This window comes from Physeter macrocephalus, chromosome 7 (assembly GCF_002837175.3).
Source record: "Physeter macrocephalus isolate SW-GA chromosome 7, ASM283717v5, whole genome shotgun sequence".
NCBI classification, from domain to species: domain Eukaryota; kingdom Metazoa; phylum Chordata; class Mammalia; order Artiodactyla; family Physeteridae; genus Physeter; species Physeter macrocephalus.
This window is the reverse complement of record NC_041220.1, coordinates 141,409,796-141,426,778: the sequence shown is the minus strand read 5'-3', so window position 1 is coordinate 141,426,778 and position 16,983 is coordinate 141,409,796. Positions and strand designations below refer to the sequence as shown.

Below are 16,983 nucleotides of genomic sequence, written 5' to 3'. Positions count from 1 at the left end.
ATTCTTGGTCATTTTTGCTTCCCCTAGGAAAAATCATAATGCAAGCTGACAGAAAATTACTTGCATTTCAAAATTTTTATGAAATTTGAAAATTTAACTGAAAGTATCAATACTTTCATTGCATCATTTCCTTAAAAATGGCAGCCAAAAAAGAAGGTCCAAACCAAGAGAATGTGGCCCAGTTAGAGTGAAGTCAGCTGTGCCCCTGGGCAAACCACATACAGCACCCAGTCCACTTAATGGGCCAATTTATTAACAAAAAGTAATGACAGCCACACCCCGAGTACTAACTCTGGGCCACACACTGTGCTAAACATTGGGCAAAAATACTTCACATACATTATCTGTTAATTTATAAATTAACAGGCCCATTCTGCAGATGAGGAAACAGAGAAGTCACTGGCCCAAGGTCACACGGACAAGAAGAGGGGACGCCGGAAATCAAACCCGAGCCTTCAAGTCCAAAGATCTTGGCTGGTGTTCGTACCTGAACCCTCGGCTCACCACGGGCTCCTTGAGATACGTCCACCCATCCGCTTTTGTGTTTCCAGTGCCCAGTACAAGACCTGGCCCCAAAATGGCGCAAGGTTTGCTGAACAAGCAAACTAAGGGATCTATGGAGGGCACAGGCTCACCCTCTCACACTGTGGTCCATTTCTCATTCACAGGAAACGAACAATGATACCAGCAGACACTTTCTAGCACTTGCAACATTCATAACTGTTTGGAGCACATGATGTATACTCACTCATTTAATCCTCACCACCTCGGAGGTAGGTACTGTTATTCTCCTAATGTTAAAGAGCAGGAAAAGGAGGCTCAGAAGGGTTAAGGGACTTGCCCAAAGTCACACAGCCAAAGTGTAGCAGAGCTGGGCTCCAAACGCAATCAGTCTGACTCCAGAGTCCATGCTTTTAAATCACTACGTGATGCTACCTCTCTCAAGTATAAAAAACTTCCAAAGAGAAAGGGAAAGGGAATCAGAGTTTACTAAATATCTCAATTATCCTTTAGCTCTAACTAGAGTTATTGTCACCATTTGGGATCACAAGTCTGGACACTCGGACCCCAGTGATGGGCTCTCTAAAGTGGGGAGGGGAGGCTGTGTGAGCCGACACCTGTGACAGCAGCCAGCTCGAGCCTAGTGCCCAGGAGCTTCCTCCCAGGGGCAGGTCCCTGGCTCTGGATCCCTCTCAGGCCTTGCCAGCTCGGGGGAGGAGGGGACAGGGTGACGAATGAGAGGGCCAGAGACACAAAGCACGAGCAAACAGGACAGAGGCAGGATTGTATGACGCATGCAGGTACGATTACATCCTTTATTATTGATGGTTAGAGCCAGATGGTCCTCTTCTTTGCAGTACTGTGTTACTACATAATTAGCTGACCTAGTCACTTCAGTTCACAAAAATCCTTTAAGTCCAAGAACATAATCCATGTTCACCTTAAAAAAAACAGGGTACGACACAGATAACAAAGAAATTCAAAAATGATGCAAGTGACATTAAGAGCCATGGGAAAATCTATTTAGCATAATGGTTACTTTTTTGAGAACAGTAGATTTCTTTAAGAATTTTATAACAGCTTAGCTACTGAGTTTCCTAAGAAATGTATAGCTTAGCTCTGCATACAAACGCATCATATTTTAATTGTATGCTATTTTAACAAGCCTACACAATAACTGATTCAAATTCAAAATGTAACAGTCTTTAAAAATGAATTCCAACACTGATTTACTTTGTGAATTTCCTAGGTCCAGACAATTGCTATAAGGAACACTACACAACATTCAAAACATCTTTAATTTGATGAGGCATAAAAAATGAAACATGTGCAAAGCCAGCTTGTTGTCCAAGCCAGAGCCCCAGCACGTGCTCACACACTGCACCCCTGGACCTCACATGTTTATACTCAGAGGGCCGCAATACTCTGCAGCCCCACTGCCCCCACTGCACTGAGCCAGACCCCACTGTCTCCCACCTGGACTAGTCCAAGAGCCACACTCTCGCCAGGGGACCTCCTCACTCGCTACACAAGTAAAACCCTTCAGGGGCTCCCCAGAGCCTCCAGGTTAGAGACAGGTTCCGAATGCATCACATCCCACCCCACAGGCCCCGTGGACAGCCCCTCTCACCGCTCCCTGGCTTCACACGGCACGAGCCGCCCAGCACCTGCCCCTCTCTTCCTGCAGGGGCACAGCAGCTGCGAGGGCCCTGGCGCCCAAACGCCTGGGGCTGAACTCCAGCTCTGCGGCTTACTAGCTGCACAAGTCACTCCGCCTGGTCTCAGGGCTTCTTTGGTAAAATGAAGACAGTAACAGTGCCTTCTTCATAAGCTTGTTGCGAGTTTTCAATGAACTGGAAACCCACGTGCTGGCTCATTTATCGCCAGGACATAGTAATCACTCAGTACACGATCCCCATTAATTCTCTGTCACACCTTTAAGCTCAGACTTCTGTGCCGACTCGCCCATCAGGCCCGGCCTCCCTCCCCACACACCTAAGCTGCTCCCTGCGACACCTGCACGGGAATCACTCCCTCACCAGAGGGATGCTGTGGAGCATGGGTGCAGTGCCATCTCTCTAACTCCAGTGCTGGCACTTAGAAGTGTTTGTTGAACAACTGTCTGTGAATACAAAACTAAGTCTGGGGGGTAAGGCTGCTGCGGGGCAGTGTCACAGCACCAGGCAAGCACCGCACTGTTAGGATGGCCGGGACTCGGGGCCAAGCAGAAGATGCAAGTGGTGACAATCAGGGCTGCCGAGGCCGCTGACACCCCCGGGCCTGGCTGAGTTTGTGCTTAAGCCCCACTCCCTGTAAAGATGAGCACATGCCTCCAGCAGCTCGCACCACTCCCTCCACAGGGAGCGAAGCAGCCCAGTGGTGGTGGGATTCCACAGGCCTGGCCTGACCCTCAACCCCATCCTCTCTCCCCAAGACACGTGGGCAGTGTCGGCCCGCGAGGGGAAGAGGTCACACCGCAGCCTAGGTAACAGTGGCCCTAGGTTTCCTGGTCCAAGGGAGCCCCGGAAAGATTAAGTCCTTCCCAAGAAACCCCTGGGACCAGAGAGGGAGAATTCTTTAACATCCAACACAATTAATAAAAATTTGATAGTAAACACATTTGCAACTCTTATGGGAAAAAAACTGATTAAATTTCATCAAGTTATAAATATCTAAAGCCCAGCTCTCTCAACTGAGCTTTCCTATGTGTGCATACAAGCTATAAGAAATGAAAAAGGTTAAAGCCATCCACATTCCGAAGACAGACTTAAACTTTAGCTACTTAGCATGCAAGTTACAACAAAGCTTTCCAATTTCAAGGCCTCAATAATGGTCATTTTTGCATGGTTCATAAATGTATGCTGTACAGCGTATTTCTGTGTTTTTGTATCTTGTATACCTTTTGTATTTTCTTTGACTCTTTCTGAGCATTCTCTCGGAGTGGTACTTTTCCAAATAACTTCCATCCCGAGTCATTTTGTTTGTCAAGTCTTGCATTTTGTTTTCTAGCAAGCAAATTCCTATAGGAAGAAAATAAAAGGGTTAGGGAATTGTTGGGTATTTACAGAAACACTAGGACAGCCAAATCACTCTCTAATGAAATCAAGTAGACTTTCCTTTGAGAGAACAATGCGATGAATCACAAACTTTAATTCTGCAGACTTGATTTTCATGTAGACAAAGAATTATGAAGCAGGTGAAAAGACCTTGAACCACAGTAAGTTTTTTGTTATTCAACAATAACATGTACAAGTTCTATCATTTAGAGTAAGGAAATGTATTATAGAGTAACAAAGCATATCCACAAAAGTGAGCTTTGAAGTCAGACCAAACTGAATTGAAACCCTGGCTCAATCACTCACTAGCTGTGTGACTCTGACCGGTATATTAACCTCTCTGAGGCTCAGTTTCCTTATGTCTAACAAGGGTCACTATATGAATTAAAATTACAGGTACATGATCAGTGCTCAAAGGATAATAGTTGTTTTAGTACTTAAACCTCTAGCTTAGTTTAAATTATCTATAAGGTAAATCTATATTATCTATTTATAAAGAGTCTCCATGTATCATAAAAAGAAAGCCACTCATGAGATAATCACAAGGTCTTCTCTCCCAACAACATGTAAATAAACCCAGATAACATAAATAAATCCTAAATGGTACTACAAAATAAACTATGTTTTGGAATGCATTGTATTGGTGCATTCATTAAAAACAAATGGTTTCTAGGGCTCGCTGGAAAGTATAAGATGAGCATGAAGCATCTTGCGTGCTAGAAAGAAGGTGCTCAAAGAAATATGGGGACAAGTTTAATGAAAACAGTACCCAGCTTGAAAAGGGCTCTCACTAGCTAAATCCGGAACAATGTAATCATCAAAATAAATAATGGGATTAATAACCCATCAAATGAAAAAGGTATCCATGAGCCCAAGTGGATATGGATACAAATACACAAATAGAGGAGGAAGGAAAACTCTTAGAATGCCCCCTAATAAGTAGAGAAAGATTGATGGGGTTAGGAATTAATCAATGGATGCTAAAACTAGTAGGTGAAAGTTGGATGAAGAAAAGGAATTTTACATAGTTTGAAAGTATCTCCCACAAATTACTTGTAATTACAAAGGCAAAAATAGTTAACTTTACAGTCGAGAAACCTCATTAGCCAAGTGATCAAAGCTGGCATCCCCAATGTCAGGATGGGCAGCACATGTCACCTGCTCTGATGCTGAGAACGACACACCATGTCGATGGCAGTTACCAAAAATGCATCGCCTGAATATAACCATGAGGAAATGCAGACACACCCAAACTGAGGGACAGCCTATGAAATAATGACTCTGACTCTAAAAATGTCAGTGTCACATGTGGACAAAAAAATAGTGCCTGTCATTTCAGTAAACAAAGAATGTTGCAGCCATCCAGCCCAGCCACTGTAGCCATCTCAGCGGTGCGCCCTGAGGGGATTCTGGATGGAGAAAATCTGGGATACTGGCCCTAGACAGTGAAGATGCATACCAAAGGAATAATTTCAATCAGCCCAGACGCTTACATCTTCCCATACAACCGTTAACTTGAGATGTCTGTTTTTTGTGATTAGCAGTAATCTTTTGATGTTCAACTGCATGGTTTTTTGTTTTTGCTTTTTTCAGCAAAAACTCCTATATATCCTCGATCCTTGCTTATCTCTTTGGAACAGTCCCTCAGAGCTATCTGAGAGGCTGCCTTCCTGGGCTATAGTCCTCAGAAAGGCCACCAAATAAAACATAATTTTCAACTTTTAGGTTGTGCATTTTTTTTTTCAGTCGACAAAGAAAGGCTGAAGAATTGTTCCAGATTAAAAGGAGGCTAAAGAGACCTGACAATTAAATGCAGCAGGTGGATACTGTACCACATCCTGGACTATGGGCCAAAAGAGGTATAAAGAAGACTATTGGGGCTTCCCTGGTGGCGCAGTGGTTGAGAATCTGCCTGCCGATGCAGGGGACACGGGTTCGAGCCCTGGTCTGGGAAGATCCCGCATGCCGCAGAGCGGCTGGGCCCGTGAGCCGCAACTAATGAGCCTGCGCGTCTGGAGCCTGTGCTCCGCAACGGGAGAGGCCGCGATAGTGAGAGGCCCGTGCACTGCGATGAAGAGTGGACCCCGCTTGCCACAACTAGAGAAAGCCCTCGCACAGAAACGAAGACCCAACACAGCAAAAATAAATAAATAAAATTTTGTTTTTAAAAAAAAAGAAGACTATTGGGACAACGGACGCAATTTGAACATAGAGTATAGAGGAGGACAGCATTGGGTTAATATTAAATTTCCTAATCTTGATAACTGTACTACAGTTACAGAAGAGAATGCCCTTGTTCTTAGGAAACATACTGACATACTTAGGGGTAAACGGGCATGATACCTCCAAATGATTCTTCTAATGCTTCCTCAAAATTCTTATACACTTACATAGAATAGATACCACACTCACAGAATGAATAAAACAATGGAGTAAAATGTAAATGGCTAGTGAATTTGGGTAAAGGACATAAGGGAGTTCCTTGTATTTTTCTTGCAAAGTCTCAGTAAATTTGAAATTATATTTAAAAAAAAGTTATTATATAAGAACTTTCAAACAAGGTTTCTTTGTATTCTTCCTTGGTTTTCTGTCATGGTTATAATAGAACCTATTTCAGAAATGGTTTCATACCCCAAGGCACTTTCTATTTACATTAGTAAGAAATGAAGTTTGAGGTGTCTCCAGGCCCAACCTGTCTAACATCTAAGATTCAGCCAGCCGTGAAAGACTTACACAATTAAAACCAAGCTAAAACCTCAGCCACCCAGAAAGGTTCTAAGAATTTGGGCATCCAGAGCCTGGATTCACTAACGGCTAACATTTTGCTAAAGAGGAGTTGCCTCTGAGGAAGGGAACTGGGTGCAAGGGACAAAAGGTGAGGAAACCAAACGCACCGAGAAAGGAGAGGGGCCAGGAGTGAGAGGTATGCCTCCCAAAGGACCCTGACCTTACTCTGGAGGGACGTGAGTTGCTGAGGGTCTAGAGGGGTAACAGTAGAGAACCGCTCAGAAGGGACTGGGTACGGGGAAACTCAAAAGAAGTCTGGGCTTTGTGAGCTGGGAGGCTGAGTGTAAACGGTGGTGCTATTCGCTGAGACCGACCAGCAGGAGGTGAATCGAGAGCAACAGAAACCCTGGTTTCCCTGCCCACTGCTAAGGCTACATAATTTCACACAAATGTAGTGCAGATAAAGTTTATCAAAAATCAAAGTTGTGGGACTTCCCTGGTGGCGCAGTGGTTGAGAGTCCGCCTGCCGATGCAGGGGAAAAAAAAAAAAAATCAAAGTTGTGGGACTTCCCTGGCGGTCCAGTGGTTAAGACTCTGCGCTTCCAGTGCAGGGGGCGCAGGTTCGATCCCTGGTCGGGGAACTAAGATCCCACAAGCCGCATGGCGAAGCCAAAAATATCAGAGTTGCAGAATTATTTTTAGCTTAAGAGCTTAAGCATACATAATAGGCCATGACTTCTGAAAGGTCTGTAAAAGGTATCTTTGGACACATTACTTTTGTGAAGTTGAGGTCACCACACGTACCAGGAGCTCTGAGCAGAAAGGAAACCCTCCCTAGCTTCAGCTGTTGTGCCGTCTGCAGCCCTGGTGCAGGCACAGGGAACGGGGAAGCCCAGCCAGAAAACGGTTCCGGCCCGGCTCCCCTTTCAGGTCGAGGGTCCTGGACAGCCTGGCATGGAGCTGGCTGCTGGGCCCAGGAGCCAGATGGCCCCAAGGACCCGCCTCTGCCCATCACACGACCCAAGCCCACTCCGGGGCCAGGTGCAGTGCGAGAACACGGGCAGCGGGGCAAGCCGTCCCTTGCTGCCTTCCTGACTAGGTCTCAGAGGAGCCCTCAGGGACGCCCGCAAGTGGCGAGGCTCCTCCCCAGTCCAGGAGGGCCCAGAGGGAAGATGCGTCTGTGGGTCCCTCGAAAGGTCCCCATGTGAGCTGTGTGACCACAGCGTCAGCCCAAGCCTGGCCCTCAGATGCCTAAGAGCGCTCTCGTGCTCCTGGAGAAGGCAGTGGTCACAGCCGCTGTCCCTGACACTTCACCACGTGGCAGAACATGGGGACTGTGTGATTGAAGCTTCCTTTAGTAAGTCCTCACTTACTGCACTCTTGTTACTCTGCAAAGCCTTCCCTGTCTGGCTGCCACCAGCCTAGCCCCCAGGCCTGAGCTCCCACACCAGCTGTTTCTAGAGCACTCACCACGTTGTTCTGTGTTTGTTGGAGGTACTCTGTCTGCTCCCCCCTCCACACACCTCTCCCCTGGGGTGGGGTGGCCCAGACGGCAGGGCAGAGTCGTCTCTGCACCCCCAGCGCTCTATCCAGCAGGTGTCTGCTGGCCAATGGAGCAGCCAGTATAGGTGTCTGCAGGGGACGTGAGGAGGCAGGTGGGAGCCGCTCCAAGGCCAGTGGGCGCCGCCTCCAAGGGTGGGGTGCACGCATGGCACCCTCAAGGCAGGGCTCAAGGCAAGAGAGACGTATCTGGACAAATCAAAGCCCAGGACCGAGAATTACACAGAGGTAGCCTCTGAGCAGGGGTAGGAGCCCCCCTGGAAAGGAGGGGCGGAGTGGAAGGCTGGGGGATGGGAGAGGTCGGGGGTGGGCAGAGGAGAGCACCACAAGCTGGCTCCTGGGGGGAAGGCAGCAGCGGGGGGCAGCGGCTCCAGGGGAGCACCTGAGCACCGTGTCAAGGAGGCGATGAGAACCAGGCATCCCAGTAAAAGGCCCTTCGGTGCGAGGGCTAAAATCCTTCGCCGTAAGGAAAGCAAGCACTTCCTCTACTGGACGCGCTAGGGACCTCAGCTGATGGCCTCAATTCGGTCTCTGACTGAAGGGCAGAAACAACACGGAAGTGGAGGAGACTCTTAACCGGCACCCGAAGGGAATCAGACCACCAAGGGCTAATAAAGAACCCGTGCCGTTCCTGGATATGTCCCCTGTCTCCAATCCACAGGGCACAATGACAATCTTCCCAAGACTGTCCACATGGAGGTTCCCTGAGAGCCACCCGGGACGCCAGATGATGAATCCTGCCCCGCCTAACCACACACACGCGGACACAGCACACCAACCTGGCACCCCTCACCCCACCTACCTACACACCACACACAGGCACACACGCGCGTGCGCGCGGGAGACGGCGTGGCTTAACTCCTCACTAGCCCCCTTCTTCCAAGGGGCCACTCAAATCCACTCAGATCTACCCTCCTCACAGCTGGCAGCGGAAGCACCTGAAGACTCTTCCGAAGACAGAGGACAAGCACGTCTGCCAAGAGGCCGACCGTGGCGTCTAAGCCTCCACCAGCCCTGCCCCAGAAGCACCCCGTACAGGCAGGGGACCGGAGTGGAGACGCCTCTCAACAACCCACCAGGCCTCATTCATTCAACGAATACTCTCTGAGGGCCTCAACTACACTGAACAACAGAAAAGGCAGCCTTAGGTGCTTAGAAACCTTCGGCCTCTCCTCAGGCTAACAGCAAGCCGCTCGACCCGATGGCTATGGTCTGGCCGCCCCCTCGGGCCCGGGCCTTTAAGGGCCTGTGGTCCCACGTGTGCACGCCCCACCCTTTCCCCAGCTGCCCCTCGGGTACGGCTCCGTGACCCAACAAGGCCTGGGCGCCTGCAGAGCGCCAATGCCATCTCTTCACACAGCGGCCAGAGCCGTCTCTTGAAAGCACGGGTGGGCCACGCAGCCCCGGCCCCAAACCCCTCCGGTGGCCTCCGGCCGCTCGTGGCACCGTCACACACGCTGTTCCCTTCGCCCTCAAGGTGCTCCTGAAAGAGGAGCCACGAGTGCCTGCCTCGTGGCGGGTCGTGAGGGTTAAACGAGGCACTGGACCCCGCAGGCCGCGCGCAGGCACTTGCACACACGCTTGGCCACTGAAACTCCGCTTGGGGGCCGAGCGCTGGCGAGCAGGGAGTGACTGTCCCCAGGCTCAATGCCCTTCAGCCCAGCCAGCCCTCTGCCCACGAAGGCAAGGCTTCAAGAACTGCGGGCTGGAGGAGGGTGACCTAGGAGGCTCCGGCTCCACCTCAGGAAACACACTTTTGGGGGCTGTCAACGGTTAAGCCACATCCAACTGCAAGGGAAGAGCCTCATCCTGAAAGCCTGAGGGAGGTAAGAAAAAGGAGCCAGGGTCTCCCCCGGCATCTATCCCAGGGCCTTTTGCGAAATATTTATTCCTGTCTCAATACGCACCGACTCAGAGGACAAGCTACGGGACACCGATGACAAAGTCATAACGTTCAACATAACAGCGCGTCAGGTCCTGCCAGCTCCCCCGTGAGGCTGGACGTACACAGGCACCGCGGGTGCCATGCCGCAAGAAACTAGCGCCATCACGTTTAGGAGCAAGCTTGCTTACTGCCATTTAACTGGGACGAGATGGACCTGTAGGATCCCAGTCCTCCCCAGGAAGCGTCAGGTGTGAGCCTGCTCAGATCCTGACCACACCTTCCCTTTTCTCAACCTCCTCTGGCACTCTAAGTCACCAGGATCCTTACTGCTGCAGGCTTGTCCCCTGCGCCCCACTGACAGGAGGTACAGAGAAGACTGACATCCGAAGAGGCAAAAGGCGGCTGAGTGTGAGTGGGGAGAACACCACCTGGAGACTTGAACACCCCTCACCTTCTGACAAAAGGTTTGGCCCTGCACTGACCAACACCACAGCCACTAGCCACATGCGGCCACTGAGCGCTTGAAGCGTGCCCATGTTGAAATGGTGTATTGGCTTAAAAAAGATTTCAAGTGTCACAAAAAGACCGAAACAACCCAAGGGTTCATGATCTATTCACAGGCAGGCTTAAAGGATCAGGGGAGCCTTGAAGCTCATACCATTTGGGGAATCCTCTTTAAAGAAAAAAAACTAATTAGGTACACAAAATTGTACCTAATTAGGTACAAGTGAGGGGTCCTGAAGGTTAAGTATCATTAATGTTGTCATAAACCCAATTCTGTGTCTTTGGCTTCTGAAACCTGGGACAAGTGACACAGTGGCTGCCGGTGCTCACAGATGACGAAACTCCAGCAGGTGAAACTCTAGCACCAACTTATGTCCAACGTTCCATGTCTCTGTTTTTAGACAAGCGATCGTAGAGCCAAAAAACCAATACCCTTTCTTCGTAGGTGCTGTGAGGCTGAGGTTGGTACCTTCACCTCCACCCCGCACGAACTTAACCTTCCCAAGTTACCGAAGCCAAAAGAAGGCGATTCCAGGAGCAATTAAAAATGCTCGCTGACGACACTATGAGGAGCTAGACCTGGGTCCCTGCGCTCGCGAACATCACGGCACTGGGAGTGCGCTGATAGCCGTGCGGGCCCTACAGCGGGCGCTCAGGTACATTCCTAGATACTATTGACCTGTGATTTTGTCTTCGTCACCAGAATGTAAAGTCCACGAGGGTGAATGCTGTCTCTTCTATTTACTGTGATGCCTCTAGTGTCTGCAACAGTTCCTGGCATATAGGAAAAGACCCAAACTTACTCAATGTGTGCTTTTTTCAGGGAATTTTCATAAAGATTACATGAGAATTATCCCTGCCCATTGAAAACAGGAGAAGCTAGGATTCGGAGAGGTTGAGGAGTCCTGCGCCCAGAGAGACACAGCTAAACGACGCAGAGCGAGGCTGCTCCCTGGCAGGTGTGGAGTCAGGGCTGTCCCAGAAGACGGAGGACAGCTAGGATGGAAGGACGCAATCCTCCCTGACCTGGTGGAGCAGGTTCCACAAGCCACCGGCGCTCCTCAGGGGTTTCTCAAAACTTCTCAGAGTCTTAAGAAATAAACCTCTAAAGTCCTCCTCCTTCAAGACAATGTACGCTTGAACTCCCATTTGTAATTCAGTAATTCCTTGAGGCTTCTTGCCCTCCCTGTCTCATTAACAAAGTGTTAGCAAATCCTGCTTCCAAAGCAATCAGAAACAAGCAGAAACACGTAGCATGCAGCTGCCCCGAGAACTCCCTGGCCCAGATGGGTATCTTCTCCACCACTTCCTGCATCACAGATCACCTGTCAGGCACTGGTCCTGCACCAGGCACTTCTAGTGTATCTTATGTGTGAAACAACCCTACAAGAAAGGTATTATAGTTACTACCACACAGACAGGACACAGGCTTGGTGAGGTTAAGCAATTTGCTCCTCAAGGGACATATCAATCGTGACGCTCATCTGCAGTAGAGAAGGGAAAAATCTCCACTGATTCCACTAAGGTTCCACCTCACAGGTATTTTTTCCAGACGTCCACCCCTCAAAAACTGACATGCTCCACTGCCACATATACTTACGCTGCGCCTCTGACTCCGCTCTGAAAACCCAAGGGGAAGAGGCTAGCCCACTTCAACTGCCACAGAAACACCAAAGAAAACAGCATTCTGCAAAGTAGAACCTCCTGTGTGATAAGATTCTCCCTCCCCTGTGGGAAATAGGAAGTGAGTAAGAAAGACACGGAGGCATTATTACTGCGATCAAAATCATTGTGCCAAAACTTCCTCGTTCCACACACAACTAAAAGTACCCGGAGTCTCTCCTCTTTCAGAAAATGTCACCCAAGTAGCATCTGACGCTAAACAACTAATCCCCTAAAAACAATGATAACACGCAAGGGAGGGGGGCGTGGGCAGTGAGCACGATGTAAACACAGGCCCAAGAACTCGGGCACACACACAGCAGACCCTTGCTGGATCAGACCCATTTTAAACTGAGGAATATCCAAGGAAACAACTCTGCGCCATGGTGGGGTGGGCGGGCTAAATCATGTTAAATCCTCCATAACGTGGTAGAAACCTTGCTCCAGTTAAGTCTCCAATTACAAAAGCAAGAAAGGCAAGACGGCAACCACAAACCTGTCCATTAGCAGGAGCGCCGGGGAGCAGGCCATCACGTCTACGGTAAGCACCCGGGTCTGCAAGGCCAGCCACAGAGGCGCTGACCCTCCCCCGGAAACATTCCTGCCCAGCTGGAGCCACAGTCCCAGGAAGCACCATGGGCGCCCTTCTGAGCCCTGCTCCACACCGTCTGGAAGGTTAAGGCATGCAGGGCGGAGCGGACCAGCTGGAAAGGCAGGTAGTGCGGGTAGGCAGGGCTCTGACTCCTAACTAATCACAGGGAGGGAGGTGCGGGCAGTCTGGGAAGCAAAGCGGAGTGACCGGGTTCCTGGGCCCCTGCACAGCTCTGCTCTCGCATCTCAGCACCCTGCCGAGACCCAGAGCCACACCACGCCAGGACAGGCGAACGACCACCAAACCCACGGGCACTGCTGACCGAGAAGCAAGGCAAAATGTATCTGGAACCACTCTGAGCAACTCCTTTGGGCCAGACCCTGCACTTTGTGAAGAAGCAACCAGGTATTTAGGTGAGTCACAGACACGGTCACATAAATCTCTGTCCAAATACCTGCATTAGAACCATCACTAGGGGATTCTCCCTCCATGACTTCAAGTAGGGTTCAAAAATTTTAAAGGACAAGATCTAACTAACAACTTCAAGGTCTATGGAACTGATCTATTCTAAATCCACAAGAAGATATTATAGGTTGGCTGGCCCTTGGGGCAAGCATTGTTCAATCATGTGTCAACAATTAGCCCACGGTAATACAATCCTCCAGGCGCCTGGCCAGGGTCCTCTTTCTAATAATCAGCTCCACCGTCCCTTTAAAAAAAAAACAAACCATCTGTCAGCATGTCTGCAACGTTTGAAACTACACAAAAGAAGTCTGACTGGAGACAGTCATTAGATGGACACGTCTGGCAAGAGGAGGCGGTGAGGACCAAAGAGGGAAATTTTACTTTTACATTACAAATATCTGTATTGCTTTTTAAAAAAATCAAACGTTTGCAACTAAAAAGAAAAGACAGCGGCCAGGAGGCCAGAGGCCAGAGCAGAGAGGAACCAGCCTACAGGGCGTTCAGGCCCAGCTGAGGCCGGGCCCAGGCCGCGTTTCTAACAAGCTCCAAGGTGACCGTTCGGGGGTCCCACGGTCACTCCTCCCACCACCAGCCAGCCTGAAGGGAACTGCACGGGAGACTTTCCTATAAAGAGAGAAATGGGCTTCCCTGGTGGGGCAGTGGTTGCGAGTCCGCCTGCCGATGCAGGGGACACGGGCTCGTGCCCCGGTCCGGGAAGATCCCACATGCCGCGGAGCGGCTGGGCCCGTGAGCCGTGGCCGCTGAGCCTGCGCGTCCGGAGCCTGTGCTCCGCCACGGGAGAGGCCACAACAGTGAGAGGCCCGCGTACCGCAAAAGAAAAAGAGAGAGAAATAATTTCTGACCAAAGTAAAGTTAGATTTGGTACATTACAAAGACCAAAAAAAAAAAAAGAAAAAAGAAAAGACAATCAAATATGGGAGATAAGAGGGCACAAAAGTGGTACTGAGCACCAGGCCCTGAGACCAGCGAACAAAGCCGACAAAAGTCCTGCCCCAGTGCAGCTGACGCTAACGAACGTACTCTAACAATGCGGAGGACCCCAAAGTGGGGTGTCTGGACCAGAGGCAGCATCACCTGGGAGCTGGCTAGAAATACAAGTTCCTGAGCCCCATCCAGACCCACTGAATCAGAAGCTCTGGGGTGGGCCCAGCAACCTCTGTTTAAGGAGCCCTCCAGGTGGCTCTGATGCTGCTCAAGTCTGAGAAGCACGCTCTGGACTCTGTTGATACGCTTAAAATTCCTGCTATCCTACTTAGAACTGCTGGTCAAATTCCTCACTGCCCAAGGCGTCAAGCTGACCGTTCTCCGTCTGGCACATCAGCAGCTCGGGGTGAGTGCAGAGTAATCATTCACAAGGTGACCACAACAACAGATCAGTCAGCCACCCCCAACACTCGGCCCCCTTTCTTCGGCTTCATCTTCGGTCTTTCTCAGGATGCCTTGTTTCCTCCTACACTACAGAAGAACCTACAGCTTCATGTTCCTACATCCTTCCAAATTTTTCCTCAACCTGAGGTATTCATGTTTTATAATTATACCTCAGCAAACAATTTCCAAAAATATCCATAATTTTAAAACTCACAGAGAAAACTCAGGTCCAGATGGTCTCACTGGTGAATTCTTCCAAACATGTAAGGAAGAAACACACAAACGCTTCCAGAGAACAAACCTTTTAATCCCCACACACCCCCTCCCCAAAGCAAATTTATTAGGTCACTCAATGGATACATTTATAGGTATTATTCACCAAGAAAAAAACCAGGACTTTCTGATGCTCCTTCAAGGATCATTTGACATGGAGTATGTGTGTGTGTGTGTGCACGCACGTGTGTGTGTACACTTTAGAAAACTCCCATGAAAGCTTTTTATTATTTTTTAAAATTCATCTACAATAAAACTGACTTTTTGGTGTACAGGTCTATGAGTTTTAACACACTGGTCAGTTCGTTTAACCACCAGAGAAAAATCTTACAGAAACTCTTTGAGAAAACAGAAGGAAGAACATTCCTCAACCCGTTTTATAAGGTCAGCATAATCTTGATACCAAAATTTGTCAAGGACATTATAAGAAAGGAAAATTACAGGCTACACTCTTATGCATACAGAAAAATTTTTTAGAAACACAAAATATTAGCAAATCAAATCCAATAACAGATATAAAGGATGATCTATCAAGAACAAGTTGGGGGCTTCCCTGGTGGCGCAGTGGTTGGGAGTCTGCCTGCCAATGCAGGGGACATGGGTTCGAGCCCTGGTCTGGGAGGATCCCACATGCCGCGGAGCGGCTAGGCCCGTGAGCCACAACTACTGAGCCTGCGCGTCCGTCTGGAGCCTGTGCTCCGCAACGGGAGAGGCCGCGACGGTGAGAGGCCCGTGCACCACGGTGAAGAGTGGCCCCCCGCTCGCTGCAACTGGAGAAAGCCCTCGCACAGAAACGAAGACCCAACACAGCCAAAAATAAATAAAGAAAGAAATAAATTAAAAAAAAAAAAAAAAGAACAAGTTGGGATTATTCTAAGAATGCAAAGTTAGCTTACTTAACATTAGAAAAATATGTTATTCACCACATAAACAAAATAAAGGAGAAAACACATATAACCATCAATAGATGCAGGAAAAAAGCATTTGATAAATGCAACATATTCATGATTTTTTTAAATCATAAAACTAGGAATAAAAGGGAACTTCCTTAATCTGGTAAAAATGTTTATTATAGGGCTTCCCTGGTGGCGCAGTGGTTGAGAGTCCGCCTGCCGATGCAGGGGACACGGGATCGTGCCCCGGTCCGGGAAGATCCCACATGCCACAGAGCGGCTAGGCCCGTGAGCCATGGCCGCTGAGCCTGCGCGTCCAGAGCCTGTGCTCCGTAACGGGAGAGGCCACAACAGTGCGAGGCCCGCGTACCGCCAAAATATATATATATATATAATAAAGTAAGATATCTGATAAAAGGTATCTTACCGCAAAAATCACACTTAATGAGGAAATGGTGAAAGCTTTCCCAGAGACCAGCACCACACAAAGCTTTCTGCCAGCACCACTTCAATTTAGCACTGTCTGGGAGTTCCTAGTCATGCAATAAGGCAAGAAAACTAAATTAAAAGTATAAGAATTGGAAAGAAACAAAACTCATCCACAGACAGCATGATTTTCTACAGAGAAAACCCAAAAGAATCCACAGATAAACTATCAGAACAAGTGAATTTAGCAAGATCATGGGATTGAAGGTCCACACACAAAAATTAACTCCACTTCCAACTAACATTTATAAAATGACATTTTAAAACCATCAAAAAGTAACAAATATCCTGGAATAAATTTAATGAAAGAAACACAGGACCTTTACATTAAAAAAACTATAAAGTACTGTGGAGAAATTTTTAAAAACCTAAATAAATGGAAGGACATACCATATTCAGAGATCAGATGTCTTCATATAGTAAAAAATGACCAACAGATTCAATGTAATCCCAAACAAAATCACAGCAGATTTTTTGTGGTAATTGCCAAATTGATTTTAAAATTTATATGGAAATGAAAAGGACCTAGAATAACCAAAACAATGTTAAAGAAGAACAAAGTAGGAGGGCTTACTCTATAGATGTTAAGACTTATTATATAGTAATAGTAATTAAAAGAATATTAGTGAGAGGACAAATACATGATGGAACATATACAGTCACCTGATTTATTTCAAAGGCTCAGTGGGATGGGTAATCTTTACAATAAATAAACATCAACCACCCACTACCTCACACTATAACAGAAAATTAATTCCAACAGATCATGGATCTAGTTCGTAATGGCAAAACAAAGCTTCTAGAAGATAACACAGAATTTCTTAAACAGAACACAAAACGCACTAACCATAAAAAGAAAAATTCTGTAAAGCAGAATTCATTACCATTAAGAACTTTTGTTAGTTAAGAAAACAAAAGTTAAAAACATTAAGAGAATAAAAAAGTAAGCCACAGTGCAGGAGAAGATACTGCAATACGTATGTCTCACAA

At 48.1% G+C, this 16,983-nt stretch overlaps 1 protein-coding gene across 1 annotated transcript in view; it reads right to left on the bottom strand.

Moving 5' to 3' along the window:
• The window catches only part of LOC102981024 (TBC1 domain family member 14), a 93,711-nt gene that overhangs the window by 53,894 nt on the left and 22,834 nt on the right, over window positions 1–16,983 (bottom strand). Inside the window, exon 2 of the mRNA XM_024119512.3 lies at window positions 3,401–3,521. Coding sequence (XP_023975280.1) covers window positions 3,401–3,521 — 121 coding nt within the window. The remainder of the gene's footprint in view (window positions 1–3,400; window positions 3,522–16,983) is intronic.